We start from the raw sequence: 14,802 nt of genomic DNA, 5'->3' as shown, positions 1-14,802 counted from the left end.
TAAATAAAATTTGCCTGATATTCACAAATTAACTATATGAATATACTATGCGGTAGAGCTACATGTATAATACAAATTCTGTTCGTGCGATATTTAAAATTGACGATTATCCATAAATTCCTCTGTCTTCTTTTTTTTTTTTTTTTTTTTTTTTTTTTTTTTTTTTTTTTTTTTTTTTTTACGTGTTTCGAGTCTTCAGTTGTTGTATATATGTACATGTTTATAAATAATGCTTATTTAAAAAAAGAAGCTCAAGTGTATAAATATTGAAAAAAGTTTTGTTTTGAATAATTAAGAACACCCCCACCCCCCATCCCCCAAAACCCAATATTAACGTGTAAGGTTATCTCTCTTTAGTCATGTCTTACAAGAAATCCTAGATCGTTAAAATGATATTGTCCTGCGGACCTGCTTGTTGTGGAGGTTTGTCCCGAGATACAGTTAGATTATTCTGATTAAAGAAATCCGTCCCAACAAATTCTTAAATCTATTCTAAATGTGACCAAAATGTTGTCATGGAAGGTACTCATGAATGTAAAATAAGGGGGGAAAGGTCTTGCACAAACGTTAAAATATATAATCCTATTCAATTAAAACATCTATAACAGAAAAAATGACAGTAAACTGAGACAAGGAGGGGGAGGGATTAACCTGTTTGATAAGAAAAAAAAAATGACTTTACATATGGTGAGTTGTAACGTGTTTGAGGAAATATAAAGAGTAGAGAGCGACATGCAAGTGAGAAGTGACTATTACATTTTAAAGAATTCGAATGGGGCCAAAAAAAGTGCAGCCATATTTTAAAAAGTCAGCACATTTTCCAAAGAACATTTTATATTCTTGGCTTAAAAACAGAAGAAAAAAAAAACATCAAGCAACTTTTGCACCATGACAAAAAGAAATCTTAATTGAGAAACATACATAATGAAGAAGCTGATGTCAATATGTTCTATATTTGCATAAGAAATTAATTGTAAATTCACCAGTGTTATAACATCTAAGGTGTACATATTGTACTTCACCATGATATTGAACAATTCTTGTACAAGATGTAAAAGGATGGTCCTATCTTTTATCACCTGTCTAATCCCAGAAGTTTAGTACTCAAAAACGAACTTGACCTTGGATCACGTGATCATGCCCCACCAGTTCCAAATATTGGCACCTGCCTTGAAAATGCAGATTTCGTATGTAGGGATTTGGCTCGGCAACAAGCCCATACTAAATTCAGAACAGTTTACAAAACATTTTGATATGTTGATACAAGCAATTGGAATATTGAGCCAAAGGAAAACTCGGCCTTGCTATAGTTTACCTCCCAAAATTTGATTCGGTCAAACTATTTAACCACACCTGTGTGGTAAATTGTCGGGGTCTCATTTCCTTGGAGAATCGAGCCGGGGGAGGGGGACCGGACCCCATTACCGAGATTTTCAGTTATTAGATTACCAAAATGACCTTGGACCCCTCCCTTCTAGGACTTCTCAGACTCCTCTGAAGTTGGTACCACTTACAGGTGCTTGATGACAGATAGCTTTAATCCAGCTGACAATCTATTTTTTTAATACCCCCAGTTTTATCTGTCAGATTAAAGCGATCCAAAGGCCTGTGATATGAAGGAAAGTGACCTGTCCATCAGAAGTGTTACCCCCCCCCCCCTTCCCCCATGAAATAGATTTTTATCCGCGTTTTCAAAAGCGCTGTCGGAGAAGTTTACTCCCATTACTGTTTAAAGCAGAACATTCCTCTGATAAGAGAGATATAATAAGACCATTTACATACATGTACATATATAGTCAGTTCCTTCAAAACCACAATAAGACGCAAACATTCTTTTGCCAGTTTTTTTGATAGACCTTTTTAATAAAATTTGACTTAAAACTTTTGCATCCAGTTTTTTTCCACTGTTACAAACTGTGATATTTCTATCTTTTTAAAATTAATTTAAAACGTACTCTAATTTATAATGTTGCATTTGTAGATTTTTCATTATTAGTACATTTTTTTCCCTAAGAAAAGTTCAAGAGAAAGACAACTCTTTTTGATTGATGCATTTTTTTCCAAGCACAGATAACAATGTGATATTCTGATTAAAAAAGCAACGTTTCGTTATGTATTCTACTATGAATTACATACATAAGACACTAAATCATTTTAGATATTATCATATTTTTACTTTTATGTTGTGATAAAAAAATCATTGCTCTTTCTTTTCACTGTGTCAAATTTTCTTCAAATTATTTTTAGAAATAAAGAAGTAAACACCGCTTTATATTTCATACTATTTCCAATTTTAATCAAAATCTATTGTTATTGATGAAAATCTATGTTGGAATTTTAATAATATTTTGGGGGGGTGGGGGGTGGGTGGGGATGAAATTTAGAGGAGGGTCATTACTCCTTAAGTGGGTATGGACATGACACCCCTTCCCCCCAAACACAAATCCACTATGGAGAAAAATATCGTTAACTTTTCTTTTTGAAAAATTGGGATTTTAAACGGAGAACATAGCCAATAAAACGTAGCTGACAGTCAGAGTTATATATACAACTCCTGGATGTTATGAAGCTTTATGCAATATTGCAAGAACTGTTTTTTTTTTTTTTTTTTTTTTTTTTTTTTTTTTAAATCCTTTTCTTCTTTGAAAACTGCTTTTTACACGTGAAAGTCGGTCAATAAATATTTAAGTCCAAGTTTTTTTTAAGGTGTTTTTTTTAAAAATACTGACGCTTTCCAAGACACATTGTAACGAAATGCTCTCAACTTGAGTTTCCGGATATGTACTAAGTAATCAAACCAAAGCCTTAAATTTAATGCGTTCTCCGTAAATTTAATGCCCCCTATTTTTGCTTTTGTTTTTTTTCTTCAACTTTAATCTTGCTCTTAACTTGGGAAGGGGAGTGGTCATTTTTATATGATGCAAGTTTTTTGACTTTGATATCAAAATTAAAACAAGAACATTTAGACAAGGTCAAGCAAATTATTAAAATTAATAGGTATTAAAACAATAAGTGTAGAATTTATGTCTGCTCTATCTTTTGCAAAGCAGAAACACCAAAGTTCAAAGTTCAAAGTGATTCTATATTGAAGGTCAAGCTTAAGGTCAGAAAAATTTGATCGAAGTGTTAAACTTTAACATTGTGGAGAAAAAATAAGTTCATTAGAAGTTCATTATTAAAACTTAGATTGTTTATGACCGTAACGTGTTTCAATACCATAAATCATGATCATTTGGACAAGAAGAAGGTTGCAAAGTAACGACGCCTTTGATTGATAACTGATTATGACCCTGAATCAAGGTCATTTAAAGATAACAGAATTATACAGATATATTATACTGTTGAGGTCTTATGGGCAGTCTTTCAAACAAATGTACTGTTTGGGAGGTACTCTGCTGAGGGGGGGGGGGGGTTACTCATGTTAGGACTGCTGATGTATCGTAAAATTGTCTAAAGTACAATTGGGCTACGCTGAGCAGTTGTCTATTGCAAACACATTTATATTCTTGTTTTAGGGCATCTTTTCTGTTGCGTTTGCATGCAGCGACACCTGTTCATAATGGACAAAAAATTGCCCAAAATTTCACTAAATCTTCAGATGTTGAAATTTTTAAGAATAATCACATTTCTAAACTTGACAGTGAGTATATTATTTTACAAAAAAAAAGAGATCCTTTTTTTCAGAAAAGAGATCAAAAAATCAGCTCAAAGGCAGATGTACACATCTGTTCTGTTTTCTTTGATATGGTACAGTTTGCCTTACATCAGAATGTATATTAAGTATTTTATGTATAAAACAGGTTATGCCCTGCTTTGAATCAAGGTTTCGGGCCACTCTAATGTCGAGAAAAAGATTGCAACCTTTTGACGAACTTCATACTGCACATGATTGTCGGGAAAAAAGTAAAACACGAAAGCAGACTAGATGGAAAAACAAGATGAAACAAGAAATATTGATCACAACCATATGCATTTTAGACTCTACCCCTACCATCCCCCCTCTCCCCCTCATTTTTTTCATTAAAACACCCCAAAGGGATAAGACTTTCAGTGGAGAAATATTTATCACTGCCATCGATTCATTTTGGGGACGGGGAGGGGACTTCAATACCAATGCTTTGTCAAAATCATATCTGCGTGGGAAGAGGAAGGGGCGGGGCATTTTACGTATTCTTAAGAGGCTCTATTTTTACTGCACTATATCTGAGGATGCTGCATATTAATAAGATTAATCCTTGCCCTTTAAATTCCCACATCAAACTATGATCCCTATTGTAGCTCCTCGCCATCCCCGGGGGTCATAATTTGAACAAACTTTCTTCTACTCGACTTCTGGAAGCTTATTTTTTAAGTTTTATAATTGCTGGCCCCGTGGATCTTTAAGAAGAGTTTTGAATGACCCACCTTATATTTGTTTTTTCTTGATTATCTCTCCATGGTGTGTGGTGCTGATATGGCCCTTCAATGGACAAAATTGAATCCCCTTTACTCAGAATCATAGTTTTGTGGCAAATTGTGTAATGTGAAACGGGGAATGTAGAAAGAAAATGTTTCAGTCAAGATTCTCTTTTTAAAAAAATCCTCATTTTTGTTGCTCGCATCCTACACTCAATTTTGAATGTATCCTTACGTAACGTCTTTTCCTCTGAGTTTCACATGATTTTAATTCTCAGATCATTGTCTCGTAAAACTACGCCCTTGTTTTGTTTGAAGCTAGCGAAAAAATAAATCTTTAGCTTAAATGTGCAACACGATGTTCTCATAAATACCCCAAAATCATACAGACGAACTCTATTTACGAAGCATGGAATGTTCAGCAGCCAGGTGCTGGGTAATTATTTGATCTATATCAAAGATTTCTACTTTCTTTTCACTGTTTTTACATAGGAATCCACTCGAAATTATCAAAAATAACTGCCAATAAAAGCTAATAAATTTGCAGCAATATTGAAGATATCAAAGTATAAATATTTTTAGTAGCTGAGTTTGACTTTGATAGAATTGCGTTTCAAAGCCTGACCCTTCTCCACGGAACAAAAAAGACTAATGATGAAGTTCGTGTTTAAAGTGATGTTGATTTTTGTTGGGGTAGTTTTTAAACTATCATCAAGATTGACTTTTTATTCGTTTGATTCGTGTTTAATGGAAAATAACCAAATATTCAGGTCAGGCTAATATTCAAAGGGACACTGAGATCACTACGGTTAAAATATCAGATGAAGAGAATATATTTTATGATTTAATTTTAAATCTTATCGCCTTTAAATCCTATGAATAAAAGTAAATTTCTGAATAATCCATCCACGACTTCTCATTCGCACAAATATGGAAAAAAAAAAAACATGGGCGAACAAATCCTTGGGTTCAAGTGTATAAATATGAATAAGTAAAAATTTTATTATTGAAAGGCATGAAATTATAACACACAAAAACTTTTCAGTGTAAAATTTCTCTCGGCAAATATTATTCTATGATTAAAAAAAAAAACCAAGAGATAAAAATCCTGAGTATCAGTTTTTTTTTTCTCTGGGGCTGACACGTTAACCACTACACTATACAACTCATAACAAGACGTGGCATTTTAATCTCGTTTATGATACATGACCTTTGAATAACTGGACTTCACAAATATTTCCACGGAAAGGTTAGGCCTTAGAAAGCAATTTCATTTGGTGGGGAGGAGGGAGGGGCGCTAAACATTTTCAGATTGGGTGGGACACTATCAATCAAAAATACACTGACAAGGAAAAAAAATAATCATATGTATAATTAGTGAGGGGGCACATCAGTAAAGTAGCTTTGCTTTCTATAGTATACGATATGTCGGCAAAATTAACCCCCCTCCCGGGTTCCTATGGTCATGAAGATACGAATGTTGTGTCACAAAAATGTATTTTTAAGGCATCATGGGTATTGTTAACCGAAAAGAAGTTATTTTTACTCATACTTTTGAAGATATACTATATAAAAAAAAATAGTGCAAAGACCCACTCATATGGAAAAATTGTGTTATATAGTATGAAAAAATGCCTTTTTTGTGTGTGTATGCCATTTCATAGAGGAATGAATCCAATACTTGTGAGCGTGTGGCAAATTGTGGAGAATTTACTTAAGGTATACATTGACGGTAACTGAAATATAAAAGATTTTTGTTGACAATTATTTAGATTTGATTTATCTTATTTCTCGAACCATGGGCATATTTCTCGGTTTATTCGCCCCTCTTCTTTACTGGACGACCACGCCTTTGTATCTTATGAAACCTCGATTACTACTCAAATCCCTTTCTATAATGTTCTGTTCATGTTCAAGCATTGTTTTTATTCGGGGCATGAGATACGCAGATTTCAGAATCACCATAACATCGGTCAAGAAAGATAATATAAAATGAAACGGATGAAGATAAAGAACAGTGATCGATCTAAAAAAAAAAAATAAAAATCTGTGAACAGGGCATAAAACACAGACCCCCGGAAATTCCAGAGGTGGGATCAGTTGCCTAGCTAGGATGAGTAAGCATCCCTGTCGACTGGCCAGTCCTATATATTTTTGAAATTTACTGTAAGGCCAAATAATTGGTATGAAATATGTCAGTCAAAATACGACCCAATGATAGATTATATTTGCTTGATATTTGGTCATTATAACGACTATAGAATTTACAAAATGATGCCCTTAAACGAGGTCATTGAAATCCTTTTAACATCAACTTAACTGTCAGTAGCCTGCCTCGGTTTAAAAATTGATCATACTCAGAGTATGCTCTTGAGTATCGAATAAGTTGGGAGATCTAAACACCAAATCCAGCTAGTGATAGCGGAAAATTATTACATAAATAAGGAAAGTTGATGATGAAAAAACAGAAGTCATCTAGTTTGTCATACAGTTTAGTTGCTGGTTGGTCGATATCGGTGTCTTGTCAGTAAAACATCCAAATATGAAACAGATATGGCGGATTCTGAGGTGTCTTTAATTTCGAGTTCACTGGGATATCGAGTCGACATAGGAAGTAACTATTATTATCGTATATTGTTATAACTATTGTTATAAAACATCGGAGATATAATTGAATATCAAGTAAGCTATTTAGCAAAGTGTATTTTATTATTAAAAAATTTAAAAATAGATGCAAAGATACAGACCATAATTGTCACCTAAAATGAAATAAGACACAATTTTATTTCTTTTCAAAATATCCATTTCATTCAACTTATACTAGTCCCCCCCCCCCTTTTTCATATTTCTTTACTATGACTTTATCAATATCACATTCATTAAAAAATAAGGGGAATGGGGTGTTGGAGCAATTTTAAGTTCTTACACTAGGACAAAAATGCTCAAGGTTCGTTCTAATACGTGCCAAAATTAAAGCGTTAAATTGCGCCGCGACATATACAAAATTTCTACTTAAATAGTTGACCAAATTCTAGAAACCGATCCTGTATGAAACAAAGCATGCTTACAATTGAAAAGATACATCAACACTGCATTAAACAATATACATTACCTGCATCGCATAATTTATTTTACTTATATTACGTAACGCCCTGCTGCCACATGCATAGGTGTAAATCTGTCAAACAATTTACCCTCTTGTTATAAGAATGCACGGCAGACAAATTACAGATGATTTGGAAGGATGAAAATTCATGTATCATGTTGTAAATTTTGAATTTACTTGGTGGAGGTAAATGCAAAATTTACAAAATAAAGTTTGCATTTACCTTCACCTAGTAAATTCAAAATCTACAACCTGATATAAAGGTAAGTAGTGGAGAACACATTTTTCTGCATTTTGGTCTCAGCAAAAATTAAGGTCTCCTCCGACAAAACCTATATATTTATCACAAAATATCCCTATATCATATATACTGTCATATCTATTTTGAAAATCAATGCAAGACCATGAGTCTAATTTCATCATGTAACAAACTCGTTTGAATATTAATTAAAACAATTCAAGATGCTATGATACAAACCCACTTTCTTCGGATTTTGAGTATTATGAACTACATGTATTCTCTGTAATGACTTGAAATTTATATAAGAGCTGTGACACGCATAATCTCAGAAATTCTCCAAACTCTCTATAATGAAAGTCTTTGATACTGTAATCTCAAATCAGGCAAAAATCGGTTGCTAATGTGTCATGGATACCATGGCAACATGAGATAAAGTTTGAAAAATGGCATTTTTCAACATGTTCAGAGTCCCATAGTTAACATTTTCAGCAGTGCAAACAAGAGTGGCAATGACTATTTCCAAAAGTTGAAGTCCTGATGTTTTAAATGCATTATAAACATATTTGGAAAATCAACTATTATATACGTTACTATGGAAACAAAGTGTTCAAGAGTAAAAATTTTATTCATTCATTTTTTTTTAAGTCATACTCTCAAAAGTAAAAGTAATGATATGTTGAAATGCAACCAAATAATAGACAAAGATCTTTGTAACACATACCAAGGACGAAATTCCTTATTGGATGGCAATGGTTGCCATGGTTTTAACATCGCAAAGGGATTTAAAATTTACGCTCTGTATGTTTTAATCTGATCCTTCCTTTTTGAAAAGCACATTTCTGTATATAGCTGATGTTTTTAAAGGCATTGGTGATGTACTAATTTTCACATTTCAAAAAATTCAAGTTGAATTCTTTAAATAGAGCGTTGCTATAGAAATAAACAGAAAAAATATGCATAAAAAGCTGAAAAATATTTTGTTTCCTTGGATACGTACCCTTGCATGTAGATTTCCAAAACTTTTATGATTGAAATTTATGGACAACTAACCCGACTTTCAATTTTGACTATGGTACCAAACAATCTCTGACTGAAAGATATCACATGGGGTTTAATATTGCTATAAACTTATAAAGTGAACAAAATCATTTTCCCTTCTTGGTAACCATAGCAACAGTGTTATTTTACCAATATATGATATTCCACTTTTGTTCTATCAGATAAGAACTACTCAAGGTGAGTCAAATAATATGTTTCTTGATTAAATGGCAACTTAATTTCTAAAGCAACGAAAAATATCACTTTAAACCACCTGGTTCGTTGTTTCCATGGTTACAATGCAAAATAACAATTAATCCCATTTTTTATGTTATCTGCGTTACAAGGCCCTAACGATGTACATTTGCCAGTCTTAAATTTCCATGTTTTTCCTTATATAGGATAGTAGTATTGACCAAAACTTGAGTTGTTGACCGAGTTTGATTATGTTACACCTATCATAAGTGAATATTGAGCATTTCTCAGCATTTAAATTGTATTCAAAATGTACCCATGGTTACCACTTACTTAGAGATATATATTCTAAATAGTTTCTTTATAGCATAAGTGGTAATAAGGTGTCATGTTTCTGTGAGAATGGTTTGTTTGTTCTTCCTAGTCTTTATTAAGGCTCAATAAAGATTCAAAGTAAAATTTTATTTGGTATATGTTTCTGGGGTCAAATTGTAATAAATGGCAAAGTTTCATCAAAATCGGTGACCTAACGTGGCAAAGAAGTTTTAGTGGTTAGGGAGAATAGCTCTTAAATATGACCTTAAATAATAAGATACATGTATATATAAGTAACGTGGGATAACACCCTCATCGCCTCACGTCACTATAATCAGAATCGAGCACTATGACAAAAGAGTTGTCTTTTTTCTTCTTTATTTAATTAGCGATCGCTCCGTGATCGGAATGTCGTGTGTTCGAATCACTGCCGCGACTGACTTAAGACGATAAAAAATAGGTAGCAACTGTTCCTTCGCCAAGCGCTCGGCACTTTGAAGTGAAAGTTGCGGGTCCTTCGGATGAACCTTAAAAACCGAGGCCCCGTGTCAGTCACGGTAGGCGTTGGCACGATAAAGAACCCTCACTGCTCAATGGCCCTGAGTGCCGAGTAAAGGTCTAAATTTGAATCCCTTCACCGGTATAAGGTGACGTCTCTCTATGAGTGAAAAATTCTCGAGGGGACGTAAAACAACAATCAATCAATCTATTTAATTAACCAATGCTTATGCAAGGATGCCAAGAACCACTTTGGGAATTTTGTTCGATTGATATATATATATATAACCCCCCCCCCCTCCCCTACCACCACACAAACACAAAATGGGAAAAAGGTACTATCTTTAAGATCAATTGCACATAATTGGATTTATCATTTCTATTTTTAGATGGGTTCAAACAATGAGTTGAAAATTGTCCGTGGGACAATTTGCATCTGGTTTTGGAATCCGTTTAATGAACGCATGCAGTCGTAGACAAGACACACGGTGCAGAAACATCCACTTGAAGGTTCTAAATTATGAAACAAGGCAGGGTCATATTGCACCAAAAATCATCGAGATAAAAGAAAACCATTGTCTTTCAGAAACGTGTTTTGTAAGTACAAAAAACAAACCTAAAAGTTCCATTATCAATTCCAGCGTTGCCATTCAGACGATGAAGGGCAAATCCCCATCCCGTGGAGACGAATTTAGTTCAGAAAGGTCATTCATCTCTAGTTTTGTTGGACTATGATCTGCGCTCACTGAAGTTGTGATCCAAGCTGGCATAATTTCAGTATACGGGTTTACCAACAGAAAAGGGAAATTTGTTGTGTTTTGGGGAACATTATTTTTTTCGCCAGAAAGGATTCCATTTGCCTCAAATTTTGGAACAATGTTTTCTATTTACAAAAAATTGATTTTTTTTAATTAAAGGGTCTTACAAAAATATACTTTTGACATCCAAAAGTAAAGGGTACAATTTTCACTGGACGTATATTAGTATGCTCCTTACTATATGTGCTATTAGCATGCTACCATTGCTTGTGTTAAAGTTTCGTAACCTTTGCAAACAAATGAAATCAAATATTTAATGCATGGAATATTCTAGCTGTTCTTAAGATGGGTATGTAGAATCTCGCAGAGAAAAGTAAAGAGAGTTATTCTGAGTCGCTGACATTCAATGGAGGTTACATTATATAAAATTTATATGATGATTTCATTAAATATTATGCCAAATAATTATGATATATAAATGTCAATATCATGCGTTAATAAATTTTATATCCAACTTCTTGTCATCCTGGGAGGTGCTTATATGTAGAGTGAATGCATTTAAACGAGAAACGTAAAATACCTCTCTAAAAACGAGTGTAGATTCTGGTGGCGGAGTAATTTTGCCAACGAGATACAGCGGGAGTTAAAAGCTCCAGTGATTGGCGAACCGCGGGGAATGCGCTGCAAGAGCGATTTTCACCGAATCAAACGTCAGATTATGTATCTTAAAGTTAACATAATATTCACATAGAGATAAAGAGCATTTTCAGATTAATACAACAGAAAATAGAAAATAATCGCAATCTTCTGGAAGACATGGACAAAAATTGAAATCGATGGCGTGTTTATTGTCTGGACAGAACCACTGAAAAAAAGCTTTCCATGTGGAATATATCTCCAGGCATTAAAACAATCATATGTCGGAAAACTCTGAAGAAAGATTCTGCGTAACTCTAGAAGTTGACATACCTGATCAACGTGACCAAAATGAAATTGAAAGTGACGCGGGAAATCTGGCCTTATTACACCTAGGAGACAGAGAGTCCGCGATACAAAATAATCCCCAAGTGACCAACGATGACCAGGAAGAAAATCAGGCTACATTTTACCTTGAGGATGAATTAGGTGACTCTGAAAATAAAAATGATGAGGAGTGTGAGGGTCTGTTCATATCAGAAGATGGATCAACAGAATACCCTGAGGATGGTCAGGAAACAAATGTTAACGACGAAACCCCTTCATATGACGACAATCTGGAAATTCCGCAGTTTCAGGTCGTGTATTCAGATGAAGAAAAGTTTTCTGATGATGAATTACCCGATTCTCTCGCTCCGTTTCAAGACAGAGGACGACGCGAGTCCAAATGGAGCGCGACAATTTTGTTTGTCGCGTCAGAGGTTCAATTGATTATAGATCTCGCCGAGTTTTGTCCTCCTGAGGGATATCTTACAGAGCCATCAAAGGTTAGCATATTTTTACTATACATGTAAATTTGAGCATTTATGTGTATTTAAAAAAGTTTTCGTTTTGGGCTTTTTTTTTTTTTGCTATAACCACTCCGTGTTTGATTTGTCCTTCTATATAGTTGATTTCTGATCTGTTGTTTTTGTAACAACTGAAACCTTACTAATTGTGCGAGATACTCACTCTCCAACAAATCCACGGGTCTTCTCACTATGACATCGCATTTTAATCTCTTTATAGGCGATAAACATTCAATATGCAAATTTTTACGGGTTGAAAAAAAATATATGAATGGATTTCCCGTAAAGTTTGAAATGAAATTTTTACGCGATTTCACATTTGGTGTTTTATCTGATGGTTTAGTTATCAAATGCGATTTTGCAATATCCGAAATATTTTATTAAAAATTCATATAGCTTTAATCCTAAAAGAAAGAAAGGGGAAAAACAGGTCAAATATCGAATTTTCCTCTGTTAACCAACTACTAAATTTTTTCTTTAAAGAATTTAAATTAAAATGTTTCAGTATTTGTATTGGATCTTTATTTCTAGAAAAATTTCAATCTTGATTGAATTTAATAATATTGAAAATAAGAAGGGTATGGCTTTTAGAAGTCGGGGCATTGATCAGAAAAGAAAGTGTATGTAGATTTTAATGGCTTCAAATCCATTCATTCACAATAAGACTGCATCCATTTGCCAAAATGCTACATCGCCTACATATTATACACTTGCCCATACCACAGTAAGATTTAAGGAGTAAGAAATTATACCTTCCAAAAAGTTTACTTTATGAACACAACCCTTTTAATGCGTCGTAAAATATAACCAATTCACCGATAAATGATGCCGATGAAGTTTAAAAATAAGACCTATTTACTTCAAAATTTCTAGAATCTACAGTTTACAGCGGAAAGCAAATTAAGGCTTCACTTTTAATGTTATTTCTCTTGATGAGTAATTGGTTTTCATGCCATTGTAAGAGAATACAGGATTAAGTCTTCTTTTATTTAACTGTAGAGCGATAATCACACCCGTATTCGATATCAAATCGAAAAATTTCATAGTTTTCCACATTGATTTGTTATTAAAGTAGCTGTTTTAAATGTATATTTTGGAAAAGGGTTGGGGGAGCGGGCTGCAGGGGAGGTGTGAGAGAAGTACCCCTCCTCAGAGCCAGAAAATTATTTTAAGAAGGATACCATTTTGATGGGTCCTGGTGCATTCTTGACGTCATTTTCACATTTTAGATAGACAAATCTTAGCAGCATTGCTTTAAACAAATGAATTTATTGTATTGATATTTTCGAGTGTTCGTCAAAAAAGGGGATACGATCGCACCCTGTTGCGACAGTTAAATACCATTGTTACTTAATAGACGTGTATCTAACTTAAACATTGTATGGTATTAGCAATACGGTACCGGGGTTTGTCTATGTGTTTGCAAGCTTCATTTCCTTCAAATGTTTCTGATGAGGTTGTCCAACAGTTATATACCTTAGTACGATTTTTTGTTCAATTCTAGTCAAATCAGTGACCCAATTTTTAGCCATGAACATTCAAGAAATAAATTCATGCAAAATCTGTACCATTTTGTAATTTGTTTTAATTTTTAACATTTATTTTGGTATATGAAAAACAAGATATACTGGATTCTCTCAAGACATATACAGAGGATACATCCCAAAGTGTTTAGTAACATACATCTCTGAATTTGTCATCTATCAATTCGGAATAAAATATAATATAGTGCATACAAACTTCGCCATACTTATATGTTTCAACACATAAATTCTTTTGAAGTTTCTACGTGTCGTTAATTTATTTTTGATTTAAATCTGACAACAGATGAAACATTTAGAAAATTCACAATTTACATAATGAACAAAAGGGATCATACTTTACAGCAGTTTTCTTATTTTATGAAGTAAAACAGGAAAATTTACGAAGTAAAAAGAAAGAACCAACCGAACAACCGCACAAAGAAAGAAAACACACATAAACACACACGCATACAAACACACAGAAGAATAAAAATTCGAATACCGGTATCAAATAAAGTCTATCTCCAGAGTTATCAGAGAATGGATGGCCGTTTTGCTTTATTCCGTTTGGAAAATATTTGCATTGAGTAAGGCTAATGCTAGTTAGTCCTACGCGTGCTTTTTGCTGTATACTTGGTTTACTTTTCATCTGCAACCGGAAATGACGGCGCTGAACATAATGGCGGTATTCTGACGGGGAAAAGATGCATTTAACCATTGCATTGTACATCCAAGGTTCTTCTGAATTGCATAATATTGATAAATGCGTCTTCGATTCTGTGTACAATCAGGGAACGTCTGGAAGTCGTATTCTGTAAACAGACCTGCAGAAACAGCGCTCTCAATAATGAGAAATGTATTCTTCTGGAAATTTTTAGGTCTATATCAAGAATTTGGATAAAATAATATCACAATATAACACGAATATCTCCTTTATCTATTTGTTATCAGACAATATAAATTGATGCACCTGCAATCCCTTTCACAATGAATCACGTTTTCAATCGTGTATATAGATTTCGTTGAATAAACAATTTTTAAATAAATTGAAGTGTTCTATTACTTTATGTGACTGGTCATCAATAGCACATTTATCATTTTACTACTCGTACACCTAAATGCTTTGTCATGGGTTCTTCTGAAAAATATTGCATACAATGTCATACCTGTAAGAGAAAGACCAAAGGGATGGAAACGTACATTGTTTTCCAACATTGACCAAGATACAGTGCCAAGACAATGTAAAACC

The 14,802-nt window shown here is 33.7% G+C and overlaps 1 protein-coding gene across 1 annotated transcript in view; it reads left to right on the top strand.

Moving 5' to 3' along the window:
• The first annotated feature begins 11,448 nt into the window (after nt 1-11,448).
• The window catches only part of LOC133204556 (uncharacterized), a 43,596-nt gene continuing 40,242 nt past the window's right edge, over nt 11,449-14,802 (top strand). The window contains exon 1 of the mRNA XM_061340305.1: nt 11,449-12,009. Coding sequence (XP_061196289.1) covers nt 11,464-12,009 — 546 coding nt within the window. The 5' untranslated portion in view covers nt 11,449-11,463. The remainder of the gene's footprint in view (nt 12,010-14,802) is intronic.

The sequence above is a fragment of the Saccostrea echinata genome, unplaced genomic scaffold, assembly GCF_033153115.1.
Source record: "Saccostrea echinata isolate AGI-Se365-2 ecotype Australia unplaced genomic scaffold, CSIRO_AGI_Sech_v1 ptg000054l, whole genome shotgun sequence".
Taxonomy (NCBI): Eukaryota; Metazoa; Mollusca; class Bivalvia; order Ostreida; family Ostreidae; genus Saccostrea; species Saccostrea echinata.
Note: the sequence above shows the minus strand (reverse complement) of the source record. Positions and strands in the feature narration are given on the sequence as shown.